The following is a 25,135-nucleotide window of genomic DNA, read 5'->3' on the forward strand; positions in this document are numbered from 1 at the left end:
GGAAAAGTAATCCCCATCCAAAAGTCAGGTCCAACACATAATCCGCTCAACTACAGGCCCATTTCCCTTACATCCGTACCGTGTAAAATTATGGAACACATTATATACACGCATCTAGTTACCTTTCTTGAAGATAACAACTTTTTTCCAGTGTGCAGCATGGATTCCGTAAAAATTTCTCTTCTGAAACTCAGCTAGTCTCTTTCACTAATGATTTGCATGCCTATCTAGACGTTGGTTTTTCAATTGATTGCATATTCCTCGATTTCTCGGAAGCTTTTGACAAAGTTAACCATAACTTCTTCATGAACTAAGCTTCCTAAACATAGACCCTGCAATAATTGAATGGATTAATGCTTTCCTCGCATCCCGCGTTCAGTTTGTAACCACTAATGAAGTGAACTCACCCTCCGCCTCAGTTCAATCCGGCGTTCTGCAAGGGTCAGTTCTAGGTCCTCTCTTATTCCTCATTTACATAAATGACTTACCTTCTCACGTTTCTTCCAAATTTGTCTTTTTGCAGACGACTGTGTTTTATACCGTAAACTAACTGATGCTTCAGATGCTTTATTAATTCAGAATGACCTCAATAATGTTGTGGAATGGTGTAATACATGGTGCATGCAATTAAATATTAACAAATGCAAATCAATGAGGGTGTCTCGCACTAACCACATAAGTCTTACATATATGCTAATAACGTCTCATTAGAATCGGTGACATCATACCGGTATCTGGGAGTTCTCATTACCAAAAATTCAGGGGGCACTTTGACTGTCTAAAGTGGGTAGAGGCGGAAGCGTTTTCCGCACCACCTTCGCTGTTTCTGTGGCACTGGTGGCGTCACATGTAATTCATTGCTAATTACTAAGTGATTACAAATCACTAATTAATGGTTAATTAGTGATTAATGCCATAATTCAAATTAACTGCTAATTAATGACGCTTAAGCTTCGCCTTTAGGAGTGGAACGCGACAGCGCGTTGTAGCGCTGCCAGGGAGTCCACGGAACGCCACCACCCGTTCGGCGCGATGCCTTGCCCTTTGAACGCAACGCTTTTTGAGGAAAGGAAATGGCGCAGTAATTCTCTGTCATCTCAGTGGACACCTGAACCGCACCGTAGAGGAAGGGAGGAAGTGGGAGTGAAAGAAGATAGATAAAGAGGAGCCGTAGTGACGAAAATGAAAATTGTATTTGAGGAAAGGAAATTACGCAGTAACTGTGTCACAAAATTCAGGGGGCACTTTTTTGACCTAAAGTGTGGTCACTGATGTGTGGTTAAGATGTTACGCTTCGCCCCTAAGAGTGGAACGCGACAGCGTCTTGCAACGCTGCCAAGGAGTCCATAGAACGCCATCGCCCACTCGATTCTACTCCTCGCTCGTCGGTAAATTGGTTTTTGAGGAAAGGAAATGTATCTGTCTCTCATTTGTCGGTGGACACCTAAACCTCGCCGGAAGGGAATGGAAGAGGATGAGAGTGAGTGAAGACACCGTATTCACTAGACGCGCCTTTGTTGATTCCAAACGATCGAGCTGGCATGGCGGATCATTCGAGCTTCCGGCCACCGAGCGTGACGGACGCAGGATCATGAGCTCCGGCGGAGCGGCGATAGCGGCACTTGCTGGCCGCGGAAACAGGTTAGCTGCCGACGCAGATCAGGAATATGAAATTGTGTTGCCTACCTTGCCTACAGGACGTGTTGTTCTTAACACGGTGTTTCTTCACGGAGACGTGAGAGCGAGGCCCTACAGGGTGGAAGATTTTCGGGACGCCCTGGCCAACGCTGGTGCGCTCCCCGACGTCGTGGCGTTGGGGGCGTATCAGATTAACCACGTGTGGGCGGTGACGAAGAGCACCTCAGAAGCTGCGAAGAAACTTGCTGCCTGCAAAGAGCTACAAGTGAAAGGGCGCCGGTGCATTATTTTCGACCCTGAAGATCAGCAGGTAAAGCTGCGCCTGCATTGGATGCTGCATGGTGTGGCGGACGAAGACATCCGGACTGCTTTCGCAGCGTTCGGCAACGTGACGGAGGTGACGCGGGAGCGTTGGCGTGTCCAAGGCTTGAAGGAGAAAGGCTCGACCACCAGGACCGTGCTACTGAAGTTGAAGCCGGGAATTAAGGTGGATGATTTGCCACACCAGGTCCGAGTAGCCGGTGAGCTGGCCCTCGTTGTTGTCCCTGGGCGACCGATGCAGTGCCTGCGTTGCCACGGCACGGGTCACGTTCGCCGCGACTGCAAGGTGCCCAGGTGTTCCCTGTGCAGGCGCTACGGACACGTGGACGCGGACTGCGTCCGTACCTACGCGTCAGCTAACGGGGTCGGAAAGGCGAACGACACTGCGGAACTCATGGACATCGCCGAGGAGGAGGAAGCAGCCACTGGTACGGACGAGGCGGGCAAGTCGGCTTCCACACTTGCGACGTCAGGGACTCCCAGTGACGACACCAAAGCGGCCGACGAACCAGAGAGCCAACAGCTGACGGGAGGCTCCCTCGGCGTCTCTAACGAGACGCCAGAGAACGGAGCGTGCCCATCAGAGCCCGTAGTCGTCGAGGGAAAGGACCTGAACGAGGACCACCACGAGAATACCGGCGCCCGCACAACAAGCGTCACGCCCCCCCTTAACACCCCGGCGAAGCGTTCCCATGACCAGGCCAGCCCTGAAGGGGACAAAGTGGTAGCACCCGGCGTCGAGGAGCCCCCTGCAAAGACGACTCAAGCCCGGCGTTCGTCGTTACGGCCACGCCCAAACCATGCTGCTGACAAATGGTACTCCTCCGCAGGCAAGGTCCTACTCGAGCAGACTGATGTTCTTGCGCCGGATGATACCGGCGGCCACAGTGGCGTCTAGCGGCGCGCTAGACGTGGAAGGTAAGCACCATGCTGTTGGTTCCTTCCTCTTGCGTAAAAATGGCTCCAGCCTCCGCCTTTAGAGTCGCCACATTGAATGTGAGGGGCCTGGCGGCAAGGAAAAAACAAGGTCAGGTGTACCGACTTATTACGGAGCGCGAGATAGATGTATTGGCCGTGCAGGAGACGAAAGTGGACGGCAACGAAGGAACCGACAGCATGGTGCGACGTTTCACGACTAGATTTTATGCTGTCGTCAGTAAAGCAGTGGGAACATCGGCTGGATGCGTGCTTTTTGTAAAGAAGATGCCGGGGCTAGAGGTGCAGGCTTATTTTTCGTGTGTGTATGGCCGGTGTATTGTGCTTGATTTTTGTCTGAACGGCAATGAGTGGCGCATTGTTACTGTGTACGCGCCGAATGTGGTTGAGGAAAGGGTTGCCTTTTTCCAAAGCCTCCAAGAGCGCCTTTGTACGGAGAGGCGGCTCATTGTATTAGGCGACTTCAATTGTGCTCTTAATGCGCGCGATAGGTCAAGCATCCGGGGGTTTCGAGACAGGAGCACTGAAGTGTTGATGCGAATGATCGAGAACGGAAACCTTGAGGATGTGGCTGAACTTATTGAGGGTGCGCGGACAGTGCAGTTCACTCATTTCCAGGGCTCAAGCCATGCACGGCTGGACCGCATTTACGCATCAGTCGACCTTGCCCCTGTTTTCAACCATTATGAAGTTGTGGGAGTCTCCTTCTCAGACCACTGTTTAGTTGAGTGCTGCCTGGGAAGTGTGAACCGAAGCAAGGCATTTTCGTGGGAAATGTGGAAGCTAAACAACACGCTTCTTCAAGACGAAATCTACTACAGAGCAGTAAAGGATGAAATAGGTAAAATAAATCCGCGCAAGAACCTGAAGATTTGGCAACAGTGGGAGCTAAGTAAAGAATCTTTAAAAATCAAAGCAATAGAAAGGGCGACATGTATCCGTTATAAGGAAAAACAAGACGAAGCTGAGCTAAGGGCACTGCTTCAAACGCTGATGAAGCAGGAATGCAAAGAGCCTGGGAAATGGATAGAAGATGTCAGGAAAACAAAACAAAAGATAGAGCTTATGGAAGAACGGCGTTATCGCGGAGCACTAGTGAGGGCAAGGGCGGAAGACACAGCTGCTGGTGAAGCGCCATCGAAACGTGCTCTTGGGCTAGAAAAAGCGCGCGCTGAAAGAAATCACATCGATAAAATAGAATTGAGGGGTATCTTATCGGCAGACACTGACCACATCAAAGAAGCTTTAATGAATACTACCAGAGGCTTTTTTCATCGATTCCTGTAGACGCAGTAGCCTTTACGCATCAGTTTCTTGGTGTAATGCCACGGCTTGACGAAGAAAGCAAAAAGAAAATGGAACTAACAATAACTCACAGCGAGGTAGAGCACGCGATAGATCAGTTAAACCTAGGAAAATCACCAGGACCAGATGGATTCAGTGCGGCATTTTATAAAGAATTTAAGCACGAAATTGCCCAGTGCTGTGTACAATTTTCAATGAAGCCTATAAAATAAACGTATTGCCTCCGTCTTTTGGGATCTCCCATACAGTGCTCATACCTAAAACGGATGATATAGAGAAATTACAATTGGTTACAGCGTATCGACCCATAGCACTCACTAATGTGGACTACAAAATTTTTATGAAGGTATTGGCGCGTAGACTGCAGACAGTGATATCTGATATTGTTGGACCCCACCAGCCATGTGGAATCAAAGGGCGCTCAGTTTTTTCCAACATTCACAAAGCGCGCAGTATGCTTGAAAGCTGTGACGACATCAATGGGCGAGTAGCGATGCTTCAGATTGATCTTGAAAAGGCATTTGATTGTGTTTCTCATGAAATTTTGTTTACCGTTTTAGACCATGTGAACGTCGGTTCAGTTATCCGTAAGGGTGTAGCCCTGGCGTATCGAAACTGCACGACGAGACTGATTGTTAACAAGAGTTTGGGGCCCCCATTAGCGTGCAGCGTTCGGTGCGTCAGGGCTGCCCCCTCAGCCCTCTCTTGTTTTGTATTTACATCGAAACGCTGTGCATGAAAATCATAGAAAACAATAGTATTAATGGCTTTAGGTTACAAGCAGCTGAAGTTAAGCTGCTGGCCTATGCAGATGACGTTGCAGTATTTACGGTTGATCAGGGGAGCATAAGTGAAGCTCTCGGGTGTGTACGCGCGTTCAGCGAAGTCACAGGTAGCGGGGTTAACTGGTCCAAGTGCCTTGGCCTCTGGCATGGATGGTGGCGATCCCACCCGGACCATTTCGCCAACGTACCGTGGGCGACGACCCCTGGCAAGTATTTGGGCGTTCCGCTCGATGCTTATCGCGATAGCGAGGACTATTGGAAAGAGCAAACTAAAGACGCACGTGACCGAGCTACAGTCTGCAATCTTTTTTTTATTAGCAAACTCTGGTATGTGATGCAGGTTTTGCATTGCTCGCGTGTGAACGTTCAGAAGCTACACAGGATTTTTGCAGTTTTCATATGGGCGTCCGAATGGGAACGTTGTAGCAGAACGAACCTGTTCCGGAGGGTAAAAGATGGGGGGCTAGGGCTAGGGCACCTCTTCTTAAGGCAACTGGTGAACCGTTTTTTGTTTTTTCGCGACGTCACAGACCCGTTCTTGCGCACCGTGTGCCAAGTGAAGCTGCGGCGATTGCTGCCGGAGTTTGTGGTATCCACAGAAGAGCTCTCTGGTGGAACTTTTGGTTACTACAAAGAGATTGTAGCAAGCGTTCGGTTTCTTTCGGCACGTTTTTCCACCGATTATTTGTGGAAAAGCAAAAGGAAAAAGTTGTACAATGATCTTTGTTATATTGTTTTCCCAGAGCCCATGTACAGGGCCTTGTACAGTGGAGGCCCGGGAGGGGATGTTTTAAAAAGGGTGAAGAAAATGCAGGTGCCACCAGGAGTAAAGACTTTCTTTTTTAAGTTACATACCGGGACGTTACCAGTTAAAAAGTTTCTAGAGGGAAAGGATTTCTTTTTACCGTGGGGATCGAACTGCTTAATTTGTAAACAGCCTGAAACAATAGACCATGTTTTTTTGCACTGCTGGGAAGGGGCTTATTTTTGGGACGTGTTACAAAGGACCATAAAGAAAGAGCTACCACTTGACGCGCACGGAATTCGCTACTTAAGCACTGATAATGAGGATGGGGTACCTTTTGATCTCATAATGCTCTTGGGCCTCCACTGTATATGGCGCTCCAGAATGGCAGGCTACCATTGTGACAAAGACGCACGACCGGCCCGAATTTATTTTCGGGAAAGCATGGACTGGTTTCTTGCAATCCAAAAAGCAGCTGCGGAGCCTCCCGAGTGGCTATCAAGACTAGAGCCGTTGTGTATGTTGCGGGAATTTTAAGCTGACGAAGCCAGTCTCGTGCTGGCTGACCACGACAGTGTCGTATGTATATAGCGTTATGTGTATTTTTGTTGTGCAATGTTATGAGCCAAAGACAGGCAATAAAGAAAAAAAAAACTGGCATGGCGGAGTGGATAGCGTGCTCGTCTCTCACGCCGAAGACCGGGGTTCGATTCCTGAGCTCGACCAATTTCTTAATCGGTTTTATTTATTTATATGGCCTGACTAGTAAAGCTAATTAGGCTAATTGGGTAATTAAGCAATTAACTAAGGTCAGTCCCACATAACTAACTAATTAATTAATATATAATTAATTATTTAACCCACCCAATTAACTAAGCTCAGTCTCAGTCAGGAGTAAAGACTGTTTTAAGTTACACACCGGGACGTTACCAGTTAAAAAGTTTCTAGAGGGAAATGATTTCTTTTTACCGTGGGGATCGAACTGCTTAATTTGTAAACAGCCTGAAACAATAGACCATGTTTTTTTGCATTGCTGGGAAGGGGTTTATTTTTGGGACGTGTTACAAAGGACCATAAAGAAAGAGCTACCACTTGACGCGCACGGAATTCGCTATTTAAGCACTGATAATGAGGATGGGGCACCTTTTGATCTCATAATGCTCTTGGGCCTCCACTGTATATGGCGCTCCAGAATGGCAGGCTACCATTGTGACAAAGACGCACGACCGGCCCGAATTTATTTTCGGGAAAGCATGGACTGGTTTGTTGCAATCCAAAAAGCAGCTGCGGAGCCTCCCGATGGCTCTCAAGACTAGAGCCGTTGTGTATGTTGCGGGAATTTTAAGCTGACGAAGCCAGTCTCGTGCTGGCCGACCACGACAGTGTCGTATGTATATAGCGTTATGTGTATTTTTGTTGTGCAATGTCATGAGCCAAAGACAGGCAATAAAGAAAAAAAAAAGCTGGCATGGCGGAGTGGATAGCATGCTCGTCTCTCACGCCGAAGTCCGGGGTTCGATTCCTGAGCTCGACCAATTTCTTAATCGGTTTTATTTATTTATATGGCCTGACTAGTAAGGCTAATTAGGCTAATTGGGTAATTAAGCAATTAACTAAGGTCAGTCCCACTTACTTGGAGCATCACTATACGATCCCTTCAATTGGTTGCATGGTTACTAGCCAAAGTACAATTGGCCCCGTTTGAAATTCGCGCACTGTGACGTCACGACCGTTTCCACCAATTGAAAAGCGTGAAATTTTCTGTCGACAAGTGCTGCTTACAACGATGAGACATTAAAGGCTTCCGCCTTAATAATCTATCTTGGAAATTGCATGTCAATTATATCATCTCTAAAGCCAGTAGCACCCTTGGATATATACGCCGTAATTTCCGCCTTGCACCATCATCATTAAAATTATTATTGTACACAACTTACATTCGTCCACAGCTTGAATACGCGTCATCTGTCTGGGATCCCGGTCACGTAACACTCATACATTCTCTTGGGGCAATACAAAATTGCTCAGCCCGGTTTATCTTAAACAACTATCAAAGGACTGCTAGTGTTACTAATATGGAAACCTACTTACAACTACCACTTTTTTCGACCCGAAGAAAGCTATCTCGCCTGTCTCTCTTTCATAAAATATACCACCATAACGCAACCTTGCGCTACCTTTGGGTTCATCCAACGTCACACATTTCAACTCGCCGTGATCACAGCAAAAAGCTACATATTCCACACTCAAATACGCTTACATATTCATACTCGTTTATTCCTCGGACAAGCAATGACTGGAATAACCTACCAGCATCACTAACAAGCATATCTGAAATTTAGAACTTTAAATCGGCATTTCAAAGTTTTTTTTCATAGCTAGTGCTCACATCCTCATCATGGCGTTCATAGATGGTGTTCATATTCCCATTACGACTGTTTGTTTATTAGGAACTGCATTCCTTGTTTATTATTTGTTTTCTTTGTGATATTTTTCTGTCTTTATTAACACCGCTACCGATTTCGTATTTTACTCTTTGTACCTTTTGTTCTTTTTCATTCTTTTTGTATGCTTACTTTTGTTTTGTACTGGTTTTACAGAGATTGTATATATTTTTTACTGAGAACTTTTTTGTGTACAGTGTGTATGCCTCTGCATCCGCCCCTCCCCTCTATAATTTACATTTGTACCCTGAGGGTATAATAAATACATAAATAAATAAATAAATATACCACGACTAAATTCATGCTGCTCATCACATAAAAAATGGGTCGATTCCAAAAATTTCTTCAGAGCTCGGCAGATGACATGCTCGAACATTTTGCAACTGGTCGAGATCAAAGATATTGGGCTATAATTAGATAGGCGAGATGGGTCACTGCCTTTAAAACAAGTAAGACTCGTGCGGTTTTTGTATTCCGACAGGTCTGCGCACTGAGACAGACAAGCGTTGAAAATAATCTCCAGGTAATGTGATAACCACTCTGTGTAACGGCGGAGAAACGCTGGAGGGGTGTTATCAGGCCCACTAGACTTTTTGACGTCAAGTTTCAGAAGAAGATTCAAAATACCTTCGCGGGAGATAGTAACATCTGGCATTAAAGAAATGTAGCCGTCTGGCTTAGAAGGAAAACTCGAGATTTTATCAGTATACACTGATTGGAAATACTCATTAAACACACAAGCCGTATCTTTTGACCCTGTGAAAGGTGAACCATCAACTATTAATGACACATCGCGTTGTTTATCGCCATTAATGTATCGCCAGAACTTCTCCGGTGCTTCACTCAGAAAGCGCCCAAGCGTAACATTAAAAAAGGAATCCTTAGCTTGATTGATCTTGTTTCTCAATAGACTGCCTAGCATGCTCTCATTAGACTCATTCTAATTACGTGAACGCCTCATTCGCTTCAGCTTACGTTTAGTGTGGATAATATCCCGCGTAATCCATGGGTTATGTTTTTTTTCTTAATAACACTAGGAACATACATTGCAAAGCAATGGAGGCATATCTTGTTAAACATACACCATAACACATTTACATTCTCCTCAGCCCTAAAGCTGTCAAGTTGGGTCTCTAGAAAATCAAAAATTCCTACATCATAAGCTCTATTAAAATTTTTCACAACCATGGGACGCTTTTTGCTGTCAACGTAAACTGATAAGAAAAAAACACAGGAAACAAGATTAGGATCAGATACACCCTTCAAAACATCAACAGAAATACACTTAAGGGCAGAACTAATGAACAGTAGGTCAAGTATGCGGGATGCAGAGGCACAGATCCTGGTTGGTCTGTCAGCAATCTGGGTCAGATTACACGTGAAGGCATCTGGGTCAGATTACACGTGTAGTCGTTGTCAATCCAGGTATGGGGACTTGTTGAAGCTGTAGTGAGGACCCGCCCTTTAGAAGTTCTTGCAGGTCTACGTCCGTAGTCTGAGCCTCGGCGAGGACGTCAGCTATTATTTGCGAAGAGCTGATAGCTGCGACACGTGAAAGCGCGTCGGCGACCGCGTTGTCCATTCCGCTGACATGTTTGATGTCGGTGGTAAACTGGGCAATGAACGAGATCTGGTTCTGCTGGACCGGCGGGAGTTTGGCGCGGCGTTGAGAGAAGGCGTAGGTGAGAGGCTTATGGTCAGCGCAGATAGTGCAGTGCTGTGCTTCGAGAATGTGGCGAAAGTGTTGAACTGCTTCGTATATCGCCAGAAGTTTTCTGTACTAAGCTGGCGAACTCGAAGAGGCGGGGGTCGTGGTTTCGTTTGTGGGCCGTGCCGCAGAAGGGGTCGTTTTCCGAGCTGAGAGTTTCTTGGAGAAGAACGCCAAGGGATGCCAGGTGTTGTCTACGCGTTGCATAAGGGCGGCGCCGACGGCGAAGTTAGAGGCGTCTGTGAAGAGCCCCAAAAGAGCGTCTGGCACGGGATGGGAGAGAAGCGTGGCGGTGAAGAAAGCAGCTTTTTAATTTTCCAAAAGTTGCGTTAAAGCCGGTGTCCACGTGATTGGATTCCTCGTAGAGCAGCCAAGGCATCATGAAGGGGAGCCTGGTAGTCGGCTGCGTGTGGCAAGAAACGCCTGTAAAAGTTCAGCATGCTGAGGAAACAGGAAGGTCTTTAGCGGTCGTTGGTTGGGGATAATTTTGCGGGTCTTAGATGCGTTGAGGCAAAGGTCGAGTTCCCTCTGATGAAACTTCATGGCCGAGGAATTTGATGACTGAAGCGCCGAGCGTGTCTTTGGGACAGTGACGAGTAGGCCGTGGTCATCGAGGCGTTGGAAAAGTAGACGAAAGTGCGTCTGGTGTTCGTCGCCGTTAGGAGAAAAGACCAATATGTCGTCAACATAAAAGACGCAGAAGTCGCGGCCGCGGACGACTTCGTCGATGAAGCGTTGAAAAGTTTGCCCAGCGTTCCTTAGGCCAAAGCTCATGAAGGGAAATTCGAAGAAGCGGAAAGGGGCAATGATTGCGGTTTTCGCGACGTCGTCCAGGTTGACGGGTTCCTGCGTGTAGGCCCTCACCAAATCTAGCACGGAGAAAAGGTGGCAGCCATAAAAGGTGGCGAAGTCCTGCATGTGGTGAACGGGGTACCTGTCCGTAATGGTGCGGGCGCTGAGGGCACGGTAGTCCCCACAGGGCCGCCAGCCTTCGGTCTTGTTCGGGACAAGGTGAAGTGGCGAGATCCGTGGGCCGTCGCAGCGGCGGGCGATTCCCTCACGGAGCATGGCTTCGAACTCTGCTTTGGCTATGCTCATGCGGTCCGGAGGAAGGCGACAGGCGCGACAGAAAACCGGGGGGTCTGGGGTGGTCCGGATATAGCACAGAGGTGTGCTGCACATCACGTGGCAACCCGCTAGAGCTAAAGCCCCTCGATAATTTGAAAGTAGCGTCTTTCTGTGAACTATGCCGCCGCGCCGCGCACCCTCGCCGATCCTCCTCTCTCACCTCTCTCATCGGCGCTTTTCTCAACGGTGATTGGCTCCGCGGGCGGTCTCCGGGAAAAGCGCGCGGAAAGTTCGCTCTTTTTGTGTTTTCATTTTTCGTCGGCGCCATTTTTTGGCCAGCCGCCGCTGCTATGACACAATGCAAGCGCATTGCGCGCTTGCACTACGCGTTATTCGGGCTCTTTTAGTGCAGCGCTACGCCGAGTTGCTGCGCATTTCAGTGCGCAAGCCGGCGTGAAAAAGCCTTTGTTCTTTCCGCGATTCCGAGCGGCAAGAAAGACAGCATTAGAAGAAAAAAGCGGCTGCACAACATCGGCCGCAAGAACTTTACCACGACGAAGACTGCCCACCTCTGCGAGCAACTGTGCATTTCTTCCAAGTGACTGTGTATACTGAAACTGCATGCATGCGCATCACAAAGCCAACAACATCACGTTTAATTCACTGATCATTTTGCGTTGTTATGCGTGTTATTGTTGTCACTTCATGGTTCCGCTCAACGTGTTATAACAAGCAAAAGTGTTGGTATGCGTGCAGCGGTGTCCGCGGTGCGGTAAATTTTTCGAACCTCTGGTAATGGTGCACATCGCAGTAATGTGGCGCATGTCCCGAGCGAGATTTAACCTAGATTTTTTTTATGAATTCAACTTGTCTAATGATCTACGCTTATTTCTTGTTTTGCTGAACCGTTACGCTTCTACCAGGTGAGATTATCAATGCCACATTCTCGGAAAAGACCTCATATTGCATTCACATAAATAATTCATTTTTAATAACTTCAGTACTTTCCATTGTTGCCTGAATGTACTCAAGTATTGTAAATATCCAATGCATGCCATTTTTGTATATTCATTGCTACAGTTTGTGATCATTTGCTTTAGGTGAGCATGGTCGCGTAGCCTTTTGTTGAATTCATCATCCGCTCAAAAACTGTAGGCCTACATCTGAGCTGTTTCATTTCCCTAAATATGTTTTTGTTTTCTGTGTTTTGTTCTGAGGACTGCACCCAACGGGTGACAGATGTCCACAGCTGGCTTATTCGTGTTTTTTAGGTATATTTCTGGCGTAAAACTACACGACTCATCTGTAATAAACATTGCATCTGAAAAACTGTGTGTCATATTGTGACTGTATTTATACTCACGACTTATATTATTCAGGCACAACCCCATAACTTTCTCTTGGGTTTTGTCACGGTCGTTGCTATCAGTTTTTTCCTTTCCTTACGTAACATCTCTTTAAGCGGATTTAAAAAAGAATAGAATGTGGGCGGAAAATGCCCAAGTGTGCTAAACTTTGGGGGTGGTCTACCTAAATTTGGAGCCAACACTGAGTTTCCCCTAGTCAAATTAGGTGGGACCCCAATGTAGGTCAAATATGGACGACGTCAAATTTATGGGTTCCGGAGAGACAAATTTTGGGGTTAGCCAACCTAATTTTGGAGCTCACCATTGAATTGGTCATATTAAAATTGCGCTTGACACCAATTTTGATGAAATTCGGACAAGGTCAAATTTTGGTGGTTGAGAGGGCCAAATTTTGAGGTGCGGACACTTTCCTTGGATGACGGAAAATCGGTGCGCGGATATTTGGCTCTCGGCTTCGGCTCGACATCACCTCAAGGTCGCCGACAGCGGGAGCTGAAGTCGTTTCATGCTTAATAGAAAAAAGTTCATATTCGTTTTTAAGCCACCGCGAAAATTCTCTACTACAAAAACGATTAAGCCGTTGCATGTGCACTGCCCGGTGCCAAACTCAGACTGAACCTTAAACATTTTAGGACGGCCATAGAAGCAAATGCCCCAGCTTGTTCCCAGCAACCATCCCACTTCTGAAACTCCACTCGTGAACAACTTCATAAACTGTACTTCCGCGATAATTAGTTCGAAGTTAATCTACATTTAACTAAACATCGGTATGCTGGAAATATTCAGGAATGTTCAAATATATTGTAAATATTATGCTTCATATACTATTCCCTGTTGAGACATACGGTATTGAAAAGTTAAAAAGAAAGGATGTGAGATGTATGCAGCAAGTGGTTTTGTTCGTGCCGCAAGCGCTCGTAATTGGCACTTTCATTGCGCGTACGAGACGCTAATTTATGTGGCTCGTGGTAGTCACGCGTGTCGCATGTCTTTCTCGTGTTTTTATTCAATAACAAAACGTGGAAAAAGCGCGTACTTAAGAGCGCGCGCATGTGTCAGCCAACTGCCCGGAGGGCGAGCGAGCGATGGCCAAAAAAGCGTGCCGTGTGCAGCGCGCGCAGCCGGCGGGCGAGGATATTCGAGGAGGAAAACGCGGGGTGGAGGAGAGTGCCGCTACTTTCAAATTATCGAGGGGCTTTAGCTAGAGCGCGTCAAACCGGGAAATTCAGCGAGGATGGCGTCGTACGGTGATTGATTTTCTACACCGAGTACTTTGATTCTTGGCTGGTGGGTAGTCGTTCGCTGTCCTGGAGAAATATGCCCCGTTGTCGCGTCGATGAGATGGTCGTGGCGGCAGTCCGAAAGGAGGTTGTCATCACCATCATCATCAGCCTGACTACACCCACTGCAGGCCAAAGGGCTGTCCCATGTCTCTCCAATTAACCCTGTCATTTGCCTATTGCGGCCAGTGTATCCCCGCAAACTTCTTAATCTCATCCGCCCACCTAACTTTCTGCCGTACCCTGCTACGTTTTCTTTCTCTTGGAATCTACTCCGTTACCCTTAAGGACCAGCGGTTATCTTGCCGTCGCATTACATGCCGTGCTCAAGCCCATTTTTCTCTCTTGATTTACACTCGAACATCAGTAACCCGCGTTTGTTCCCTCACCCACCATGCCCTCTTTTGATCTCTTAACGTTACACCTTTCATTTTTTTTCCAAAGCTCGCTGCGTTGTCCTTAACTTAAAGGGGTGGAGACACCAAATTTTGAAGCTATAAAAAGCCTCCTAAGGGATTCTTATGTATGCAAGGGCACTCAGCGCCAGGTGTTGGACACAACAAACGTTTAAGAATCTAGACCCATCGCTAGCGCCATCAACGATGACGTCACAAAAAGTAGAAAAAGTATGACGTCATACCAAAATACAGTGACGTACGATGAGCGGGGCACAGCCGCGTGAGCGCAGTCGACCCACCAGCGAGCCGCATTTGCTGCTAACCGCTACTCGCTCGGTTAGTTTTTGTCAATGTATTGCCGAACTATGCTTAAAGGCGGGGACACATGTGCGAAAAGTGAGCGCGATCTGCGGCGCGCCGTTGCGAACAGCATCGCAACGTCCGATTCCAGCTCGTCGCCTGCGTCCGGCCTGATAGATGTCAACGGCGGGCCGCTCGCGGCAAACGCAACGACGGAAAGCGGTGGTGGTGGTGAAAAACATTTATAATACAATAAATATTTACAGAGAGGTGATTGGGGTAGGTCCTATTGGCCCTTTCCCCTAACAATACTAGGTGGAGCCCCTATTCCGGGGCCCCATTGGCAAGCAACGCCGCCCGCGTTCGGTGAACCAAGGCCTTTTGGGTCTTGAGGTCCTGACAGCCGAGCAGGGCCGCCTCCCAGTCCTCTCTGGTGGGGTTGGGGTTGGGGGGGATAGATGGGTTTGACTGACACGCCCAAACCATGTGGAAGGTGTCAGCCACCTCCCCACAGAACTGGCACGCGCCATCAAAGGATGTATTGAAATGTTTAAGCACCGCCGGGCACAGTACAGTGTTAGTAAGAATTTTGATGAGGAGGCGCTCGTCAGCGCGATCCAGACCCTTACAAGGGGCCGGGTAGCGCCGGTGCTCCTCCTTGTAGTAATCGGTGATTTGTTTGAATGTAATGGCCAGATTGTCTGATTGGGAGTACCCTTCCAAGGACAGGGAGATAGCCCGGGGAGAGAGTGCGCGGGCGGCCTGATCGGCCTGTTCGTTTCCCTGGAGTCCCTGGTGACCGGGGGCCCAAATCAGGTTGCGTGGAGTTGGATCTTCAGATCGACAGCTATATTCCAGTATGCGCCAGGCAAGCGGGGGAGCCCAGCCCAACTCGTAGTTCCGACAGGCCCCTCGCGAGTCGGTGATGATGTGTTTCGACTTGGGAGTAGTGAGAGCAAGAGCAATGGCAATCTCCTCCGCGTGTGTTGCGCTGTAGGCTTTGAAAGTGAGCCCGTTGACTGTGTTTGTGTTGTGTACGACTGCGGCCGTGTACCACACCCCGTGGTGTGGGCCGGCAACGTCCACGTAATACACATGTTATTGGTTACCATAGTATCGCGCCAACGCTTCCGCGCGCGCCTGGCGACGACCGCTATGGTCTTCTCTGGACATGTTGCGGGGAAGGGGTCGGACCCGGAGGGCGCGTCTCCAGGGTGCTGGCACTCTCTCCCTTTCCTCAATATTGTAGTCATGTTTGATGTGTAGCCGGTCCAAGAGGCGGCGACCGGACGTGGTCTGTGCAAGACGCGTGTATTGGTTGACTAAGTGGGCCTCTCGAAGCTCCCGAAATGTGTTCACCACGCCCAAGGCCAGAAGTCGCTGGTTGGACGTGGTGACCGGGAGGTCGAGAGCCCGCTTGATGACTTTCCGGTGGATGACCTCCAGTTGGTCATCATCATGTTTGCGCAGGTGCAAGTAGGGGGTTGAGTAGAGGATTCTACTCGTTACGAAAGCATGGGCAAGCCGCAGTGCATCCTTGCTTCGTAAACCGCCCCGCTTGTTGGAGACCCGGCGGACCATGCGGCCCACCTGGTCTCCCACCGTGCGAAGTTTGGCTAGGGTGGTGTCGACTCTGCGTTGGTGGTGTATGAAGAGACCAAGGACGCGGATCTCCTTGGACTCCCGGATCGGTCCCGAGGGGAGACTGATGCAAAGCGGGGTTGTGTCCCGAGGGGAGGGACGTATGTGCACAAATTCTGATTTCGACGGGGCGCACTGGAGTCCGCAGTAGGCCGCGTAGTCGTCGACTAGGGTCGCCGCTGCTTGCAGGCAGGATTCCATGTGGCCCAGGTTACCTTGCGTGGCCCAGATTGTAATGTCATCCGCATAAAGAGCGTGATGCATCCCGGGCAAAGAGGACAATTTGGAGGGAAGATGAAGCATTGCCAAATTGAAGAGGAGGGGAGACAGGACCGCGCCTTGAGGTGTTCCCCTCGAGCCGATGGTGTATGGCCCGTGTTCCGCATCTTGTATGCGTATGTAGGCTTGACGGTCTGTAAGAAATTGTTTTACGTAGTTGAATGTTTTGTGGCCACAGTTGGTGTTACTGAGGTGGTCCAGGATTACTTCGTGTTTGACGTTGTCGAATGCGCCTTTAAGATCCAAGGCCAGGACCACCTTGTCGTTGTGGGGACATTCGACAGGATCTAAGATGTCGTGGTGAAGCTGCAGAAGTATATCCTGTGCAGACTTGTGAGGGCGAAAACCGAACATGGTGTCCGCGAAAGTGTGCTGTGTTTCTAGAAAATCGGAGAGTCTGTCGCGCACCATCGTCTCCATCAGCTTGCCGACACAAGAGGTGAGGGAGATGGGGCGAAGGTTCTCCACATCAATAGGTTTGCCGGCTTTCGGAATAAAGGTCACGAGAGCCGATTTCCAATCGAGAGGGAGAGGAGTCTCTCCGTCCCAAATGCTATTGATGTATTTGAGGAGCGCGGCGTAGGCTGCGTCGGGAAGGTTGGCCAAGAGCTTGACCGTAACCTTGTCGCGCCCGGGTGCAGTGCCCCGCTTCATTTTGCTCAAGGCCGCCCGGAGGTCGTGGAGCTGGAACGGCTTGTCCAGCTCCGTGTTCTCTTCGCCTGCATACGAGTACGCCGCCTGCCGGGGTTCCTTAGTGGTGCACAGGTAGCGATCCCTGAGCGTGTGCGCTAGTTGTTTTGTCGTTCCTGTAAAGTTGTGCAAGGCCCTATGTAATTGGCGTTGGGTTTCCGTGCGTGTTTGTATTGGATCGATGAGAGCGCGGAACAGGCGCCACGTGTTGCGGCCAGACATCTGGCGAGCAGCCGCGTTGCACCGGTCCACCCAGTTAGTGTCGGCTAGCTGAGTAGCATATTCCGCTGCCTGTTGTGTGAGTTCTAGGATGCGGTTCTTTAGGCGTCTGTTATGTTTCTGTTTCTTCCATCGCTTCGTGAGGCTGCGACGGGCCTCCCAAAGGTGGAGAAGGTGGTTGTCCACGTCTGTTTGTGTTTCTGTAAGCTGTATCTGCTGTTCGTGTTGTGTGAGTGTAGAAGTGAGCGATCTGGACCAGGCGTCGTATCCCGACTGGAGGGGGTCTACAATAGGTAGAGAGGTGCGGAAAGTCGTCCAGTCAGGGATACGAGCTTGTTTTAGTGGGCGTTTCAGGGGACGCATGTAAATGGTTGTGTTGATTATACAGTGATCACTACCTAGAGTGTCCTCTGTATTCAGCCAGTCGGCATGTCGTATGTTGCGTGTAAATGTGAGGTCCGGGCAAGTATCTCGTTGAATGGAATTGCCGACACGTGTTGGGTTGGCGGGGTCAGTGTGCAGGGTGAGTCCAAGTGTGGAAAGAAGTTCCGCAAGCTTCCTCCCACGCCTGTCCTCCCGGGGGTATCCCCATAGCCTGCTCGGGGCGTTGAAATCGCCGACGATTAGGAGGGGATCCCTACCCGCCACCTGCATAGCTTGAGTGAAAATTTCATTGAACGTGACGTTGTTAAGTTTCGGTGGGCAGTAAATATTTAGAATGTGTACAGGTGGGTCAGACCGCTTTAGGGGCAGCACTGAAACCATCGTGTATGGGAAAGACGGTGTTGTGGGAAGTGTGACCTCCTGCGCAGTGTATCGCTTGTGAACAAGTATACATGTCTGCGGGTTGTGTTGAAATGTAGTGTAGTTTGTTAGTTTGGCACCGGCGCGGGTTCCTGAAGGGCAACAACGGCGACGAGGAACTCAAAGGTCTCAAGATAGAGGCGGAGATGAGTCCGCTTCTTGTGGTCCTTGAGACCTCGGCAGTTCCACTGTGTTAGTGTAAGCGGCTGAGTTGTTCTTGCTCGCGACTTAGGGTTGGGGGCCATGGTCGGAGGCGGAGGGTGGGGTCACGTTGTTAAGACTCCCCAGTCCGCTAGTGCCCGGCGCAGACGTGCAAGAGTCTTCCGAAAAGTCAAACTCATCGGGAATAGCTCTATTGAATTTTGAGGGGCGGTTAGCGTCCCTGATGGGTCCTACGCGTTTAAGGACGCGCGGATTATCTTTTATCCATTTTTGGATAATGTGCGTTACGGCTTGTGTCACCTGTGCGATGACACTCTCCACCTGACGCGCGATGGTGTCATGGATAATTTTGGGGAGGTCAGCCAATTGTGTTTCAATTGCGGTCACCCGGGTCTCCAGGGCCGCTGCGCGACTCTCCACAGGAGGAGGGATCTCCCTGTCTGTTATGTTTTCTGCCTCGTCGCTCGACGCGGGCGGAGTATGGAATTGGGATTTGAGCGAGTTAAGCTCGCTGGCTAGTTTTTCGTTTTGAGCTCGCAAGAGGGCGAGCTCGCGCTTGAGTTCCTGTGTCTCGGCGGTGCTGGTGGGGGAGGAGGGAGGAGGGGAAGGAGAGGAGGCGACCCTCGCCCAGCTGCCTACCTTGGGTTGGTTGCAGGCGGCGCCGCCAGATGAAGCGCTGAGAGCTGGGAACTCCGCTGCTCCGGGTGGTGGCGTTACTGTTGCTGTCTTGCAAGGGGGAGGCATCACGCCACGCCGTGGCGTCTTCTGGTTGTTTCGCTGCCGCCCTCCCCGTGTAGCGCCGGCATTGGCTCCCTTGGGTGGCGTCCTGGGCCCTGGCTGCGGCAACTTGATGAATTTCGCGGTGCATTCGCGGGAGCTGGTGAGGTGCGGGCCCCCGCAGATTAAACAGATAGGATTGCAGACGTGGGGGGCCATCCCCTCAGTACCAAGCCCCACGTTTTGGCCACAAAGGCCGCATCTTTCCTTGACCGGGGTGGGACAGTTGTCCACCCGGTGCCCCAGTGTGCCGCAACGGTAGCACGCAGCCATGCGAGCGTGGAGAGCGGCAGCGTCATTATGACATAGGGCGTACTACTTGGAGCCGGATGGCCTGCGCCAGTCTTGGTGCCGACCGCCGGCATCTGAAGAACGCGATAGTATTGTTTGTTCAAGTTCATAGCAAACCCTGGGATATATGAATATCAAAAATGCATCGTTTCTGACGATCGTTGGCTAATACCGAGTTAATGGTAGAAGTGATGACTGCGATGCAAGCAAATTTCATCCCATAGCCGGTTTTGTGCTGCTGCTACCTGGTGCGGTTCGCCTGCCGTCTGCTAGCTCCGTTGGTGAAGACGTCGTGGAAATCGAACATATCTTTTATTATGGGACGAGTTCACAGTAAAGGGGCGCCGAGCGCAGCACGTTTCTTAGCGCTGGCCAGTCCCGAAGCGCCCTCAGCTGCGGAGTCGATGCGAAACCAGCTAGGCCTAGAAGATTAGGGCAGTCTGGGACCAGCGCGCAGGTCGTCGCCCGGCGTAGCCGCAGGCAGTGTCGTTGCCGAAAGATCCACTTTTAGTACAGTCATGCTGTCGTATCTCGAATCTAGGAAGCATCCTTTCTGGTAGCATGGTTGTTTTGTATTTTCTTGTGCGGACGTGAGGTACGCCGAGCCTGCCGGCCGGTCAGAAAAGCGAGCTAGAGATTGTTCTTGACGTAAATAATAAACCATGGGACAAGAAATATGAAAAAAGAGTCATTTTTGAGGATCGCTGACCAATACTGAGCTGCTGGTAGAGGTAACAACTGTGATATGAGCAAATTTCTTGGTACAACCGTCTGGCAGCTGCCGCTGGCCCGACGTTGCGGACCGGCTCGCCTGGCGCCCGCTAGCTCCGCTGCCGAAGGCGTCGAGGAGATTGACCATACTATTATTTTGTTGTGAGATGATGCTGTTGACTCTAAAGCTGTGTCTGGAAAGTTGGCCTTTTATTATAGCGCAGGCAACTTCCGAAGTGCCGGCCGCTTGCGAAACAGGCTATAGGCCTAGCGACGACCACGGCAGCCAGGCAGCAGCAGAGGTTGTCGCCCGGAGCGCCCGCGAGCGGTGCCGTTGCCCAAAGCTCCCAACATAAGGAGGCATGCTTTGCCGCTGCTCGAGTAGAGGTAGCAGTTCTGCTAACAAGGTGATCTTGTCTTTTCTTCTGATATTTGTACACCATCCCAAGCAGCGCTCAGGTACTGCTGCACGGCGGCGAAGTGTGACACCGGTTGTGTGCGCAGCTTCAGTATAGCGGCGCAGCTATGCTTACTAGCATTTTGCAAAGTGTTTCGCATCCTCACGCGAACCCGCGAAGGCGATATTAGCGTGCGATCAAAAAAAGTCGATGTCCTCACTCGTCGGAATCAGATCCTTCAGAATCCGAGCTGCTGGGACTAGCCATGCCGTTGTTTTTTTCATGCGCTGGTCAGCAAGTGTGTGAGAAAGCAGACGGTGCAGCAGTAGGTGCGTCACAACTTTTGTGGGCCCACGTGACCAAGCGAAGTAGTTGATCTTCCCCCTCTGTGACGTCATTGTCCAACTCGGCGTTCCGAAACCGAAACCAAAAATCGTTCACCTAAAAATGCGATAATAAATTATTCACTGTTAATATATGAATCTTTCAGAGTGTATCATGCTTCCTGGAGCCATAAGAAACGTTTGAAACTAAGAACGCGCGAACCATAAATTTGGTGTCTCCACCCCTTTAAGCTCAATCCTCTTTGTTAGCCTCCACGTTTTTGCCCCATAGGTGAAAGCGCAGCGATGGCATAGAGGTAGAGCATCCTCCTCGCGTGAAAGAGGGCCAGGGCTCGAATCCCGGTGCCACGCAATTCTCCATCGGATAAAAAAACTACGCGTGTCGATGGAATTGCATAACCAGGCCTGGAGTCAGGCCTGATCTCGGTGACCCGAACAGACAACGCACTTCCTCACCAGAACAGGATTTGGCCACCCTGGTGTAGTACTTGGCCGCAACCTTCTATCAACAAACCATTTAAGGAGGTTGCAGTACGCCAAAAAGTGCGAGTCGATGATTGGCTCGATGACGTCGGCGATGACAAAATTCCAATGAAGGCCACGGCGTAGGTTTTTAAACTAGGGTTAGTTTTAAACTAACCCAAGCCCTTGCTCTTTTGGCCAATTGTTGCATGCCTAACTATGCCACAAGACCAGGACAGCCAACAACAAAATTTTTCAAATATATTTTTGCAAACAGCCTACACCAATACAAGGAAGCAGGAAGTGAAAGAATAGCTTTGTCAGCAGTAAAAAGTATTTACCAAAACATAGAAGCTGAGCAGGTCAGGAGGTTCTCTGAAAACCACTGTTGGACAGACTACCCCCCAAAAGACGTGTACAGAGTGAATTCATGGACAACACCACCTGTGCATATTGTAATGGCTTTCCAAAATATTCTGGAAGGCCTGCATGCCAAGTTGACACTTCTTTACATCGTCATAGAGCCACCACACATACAGAGCAGCACCACTGAGTTATTTACTCAGTGTCATAACTATCAATCGTAATGAAACAAAAGTTTGACAAGTCCCACAAGTCCATGCAGTAATGCACCTGGATTTTCACGATTGCCTGAGTTCTTTTATATTTTTGTCTGGGTTCATAAATTACTGCAGACTTATAGAAAGCACAACGCTTTGCGTTTTTTTAGCAACAATCCTATAAAAGGGCAAGCACCAAATTAAATAGCTTACGGTAGCCTTCATCAAATGAACTGAAACAAGCAATCATAGTTAAGTGACAAAGTGTAGTTTTATATTTTAATCATGTGCTGGAACAACACAAGCCACCTACAATATATTGCTTGAGTTCTTGGCTTACCTGGCCTATGAGTGCAATAACTGAATTTTATGAAAAAAATACAACTTCCGCAAAAGAACTGTAATTGGACTACTAGGTGTCCTTTACTAACTGCTGACTTAACCAAAGCCTTCTTAACACGATTGTCACTGATGGTAACCACTTAAGATGAATTGGGGCACTCTCGAGGAAAGAAGAGAGTTGCTAGCAAGAAGAAAATGCTGTCACAATGCATCTGAGCAGACTTCAATGTGCAGAAGAAATTTGCGTCTTTCCTACCTGTGTTCAAACAAATCTGGTCGCTTTGAAGCTACATCACGTTGCCAGCTCAGATGATGACATTTGGTTTTTCAAGTGTACCAACTTATTGACGGCCTTCATAGAAAGCAACTCATAAAGGAGGTTAAATATGGGTAAAGAACCCTAGCTTTACCTACTTAACGACAGCTCACAAAAATCGAAACGCGACGTTTCAATACATTCAACATTACATTTTGGAATGAAACGCCTGCTGGCACAGTTTTGTGATTTGCATACAAAGGAGCGACACACTAGCCGACGGTTCAGTCAGGCGCATATGCGTCGTAGTCGCAATAAGGTTGATGCTTGCACCACACAAGAAATGGAAAGTGACTTACTTTTACAGAAAACGAGGTTCACATTTCAGCCCAGCCCTGTTAGTAAAGGTTATCGGGGGAAACTCCAAACAGCTGCAAGTAGCACCAAGAAGCGCGAGACAAAGAAGGCAGAGAAACGTTAGGAGCGTTCAACTCACGCGCGTAGCAAGCACCCGCTAGTGATTGCGACGCCAAATGATCAAGCTACGAAATTCCTAAAATTGAAAAAAAAAGAGAGCAAGAAGATAAAAACAATAATTAAACTGCGTACCATGATTCCATGTAAAGAGAAGCTCTTAAAACTCGCAAGAAGCTTTTTTTGTTTCGCTTTAAACGGCTAGACCCGCGTAGCCAGACTTGGCTGCATCTCCGCCAAGTGGAGCGACACCAAGGAGCAAGCTGCGGCGCGCAGGATGCGAGCGGAAGAATGCGCGTGAGAGGAGTGCCCAGACTTGGCGAAGGCGGCACGGAAGAAGGGGGCGATGGCGCGACAGCAGCATTCGCTGCTCGTGGCCAGCCGAGGCAGAACGAAGACACGTTCGCAACCGATAACAAATTTCATAATTCGCTTAACTTCGTCCAGCCTTACAAGTGGTGAGCTAGTTGTGCGCGATGTGAACTGTGATTAGTGTGATTTCGGAGTGCATAGGACAAAACGCGCTTTCAGAGTTGGGGTACCAAGCGGAGTTTTCGCATCTGTGCGCCTGCTGTTTACAAAATGGAGTAAAAATATCGCTGTAAAGCATAGCCACCTAATAGTTTATGCGCGTACTTGCATGTGTTTCATTCATTCCTTCGAATAAAAGATGCGAATATTCAACACACTTCCCGTGATCTGCATTATCTTTAATCCATGGCGGCAGCTTTCTGCCAATTGCCTGAACTATACGTGCGTCTTCTTAACGTGATCTTGAGGTAAACTTATAGAAAACCGTTCTGAAGAAACGTACTGCTGCATCCATCTCAAAGAGGTCTGTGAAAAACTTTTTTGCCGTCGACGTGTGCGAGGCGTTCTGATGTAGCTCAAGACATCTGAAGCCATATCGAGCTGGTTCAGTGTTTCTAAGATGTTTTGTGTTGCTTGGGCCGTGTCCCTTTAAGTTTTTATTATAAGCGTGTGATGTCCAGGAAAAATAGCGAAAAGTTTTGAGTAGGAACTACTTATGTATACACAGAGGTTTCACTTCTACAGCCATAACCTTTGAAGCACAACAATCTCCGTGCAAGGACCAATTCATAGTATTACACATACGTATATATTTACGCTTTTCACTGCAGTGATAGAATGCTCAGGTACTTTTTGTGTGTTATACCAATGCAAGCCTCTTCGTTCGGAGACAACAGGCAGCAAAGATGCGTAATGGGCTGGTTGGAGCCGTCTCATACCAAATATCTCGCATCGCGCATTTCTGTTCAGGCTGCTTTTTGTTATCTAGGACACGCATTGCGTTTTACGAACGCAAGGATAACCTCTGTGGCAGCGCCGCCTAAGATTAATAGGCTGCAGTCAACATAACACAACTTTTCAATATTTAACTGCACTTACAAGATGGCACACTGCGTGCTTTGTTTATGGGCCCTGGTGTGTTTATGTAATCCGTAGAATGCCCGTATTCACTCTTACGCGGCACGAAACTTTGCAAGCTCCTCTTCAACATTGTTTTATTATGCACAGATGCCAAGAGACCGTACATAGTTTCTGAGTCTCCACAGTGTCGTTTTAAACAGAAAAGTACTGCGCAGTGACTTGTGTTACGGTAGCTAAATGCTCATTTGAGGATTGGAGCCTATCGTATGAAAGATATAATGTACTATTATGCTTTCGAAATACTGTGCTTTAAATGTGCACTAAAATGCTAACGTTGTACCATACATTGTCCAAACGCAGGATTCTCTTCACCCTTATTGTATGAGTAATAATGACACATTCATGTAATGCCCCTAATCTCAAATGTTGTTTTGTCTCGCAGATTGGAATCGTTAGCTGGGGAAGCAAGTATTGCAGAAGAAACAGCTACTCTTTCTACACCGACGTCTCTCACTACATGGGCTGGATCAGACGCCACCTGGAGAACGGCTCTGCGCCCGTCGAAAATGTCACAGCCAACGTCTAGGTGGCCCCTTTGGTGGTGGCACCAATGCTTGACGTGAAAGTAAACATTTGTTCTGGGTAATACGAAGCAATATTTGTTTTTCATATGCTTTCCCCATTCAACATCAACTATATAGGTAATAAAACTTTTTGTGATTGAGGGCGTCTGCTGCAATAGTTCAGAGCATAACAAACCAATGTGCCGGATATTCGAGCTTCGCAGGCGTTACTGCCAGTTGAAAAAAATTTCGGGGGGCACTTTCTTGACCTAAATTGGGGTGAGGCGAAAGCCTAAAGCGCAGTGTTCCTGCTTGTGTCACTGATGTGTGGTTAAGATGTTAAGCTTCGACTCTAAAGTGGGCTAGGCTGCAGCGGCACCGGCATCATGTTTAACCGCTGCTTGCTCTTCATGCAGTTCATCGCTTGTTTTGCTGACTACGGCCCCTGCGGAATCATCTCGTCGGATTTGGTTCC

The 25,135-nt window shown here is 48.8% G+C and overlaps 1 protein-coding gene across 3 annotated transcripts; it reads left to right on the top strand.

Moving 5' to 3' along the window:
- The first annotated feature begins 1,544 nt into the window (after positions 1-1,544).
- LOC149360643 (uncharacterized) lies at positions 1,545-24,689 on the top strand. 3 transcript variants are annotated; one of them, XM_089572434.1, is made up of 2 exons: positions 1,545-2,789; positions 24,540-24,689. In XM_089572434.1, the coding sequence occupies exons 1-2, from the start codon at positions 1,592-1,594 to the stop codon at positions 24,551-24,553; spliced, it is 1,212 nt and encodes a 403-aa protein (XP_089428560.1). In that variant the 5' UTR covers positions 1,545-1,591; the 3' UTR covers positions 24,554-24,689. The 3 variants fall into 3 exon arrangements, with proteins under 3 accessions (XP_089428560.1, XP_089428559.1, XP_089428561.1); XM_089572433.1 differs by having other exon boundaries at positions 1,545-2,877; positions 24,540-24,670; XM_089572435.1 differs by having other exon boundaries at positions 1,545-2,775; positions 24,540-24,654.
- Positions 24,690-25,135: the final 446 nt, after the last annotated feature.

The sequence above is a fragment of the Amblyomma mixtum genome, chromosome 2 (genome assembly GCF_055824585.1).
Source record: "Amblyomma mixtum isolate Tamu chromosome 2, ASM5582458v1, whole genome shotgun sequence".
Lineage (NCBI taxonomy): Eukaryota > Metazoa > Arthropoda > Arachnida > Ixodida > Ixodidae > Amblyomma > Amblyomma mixtum.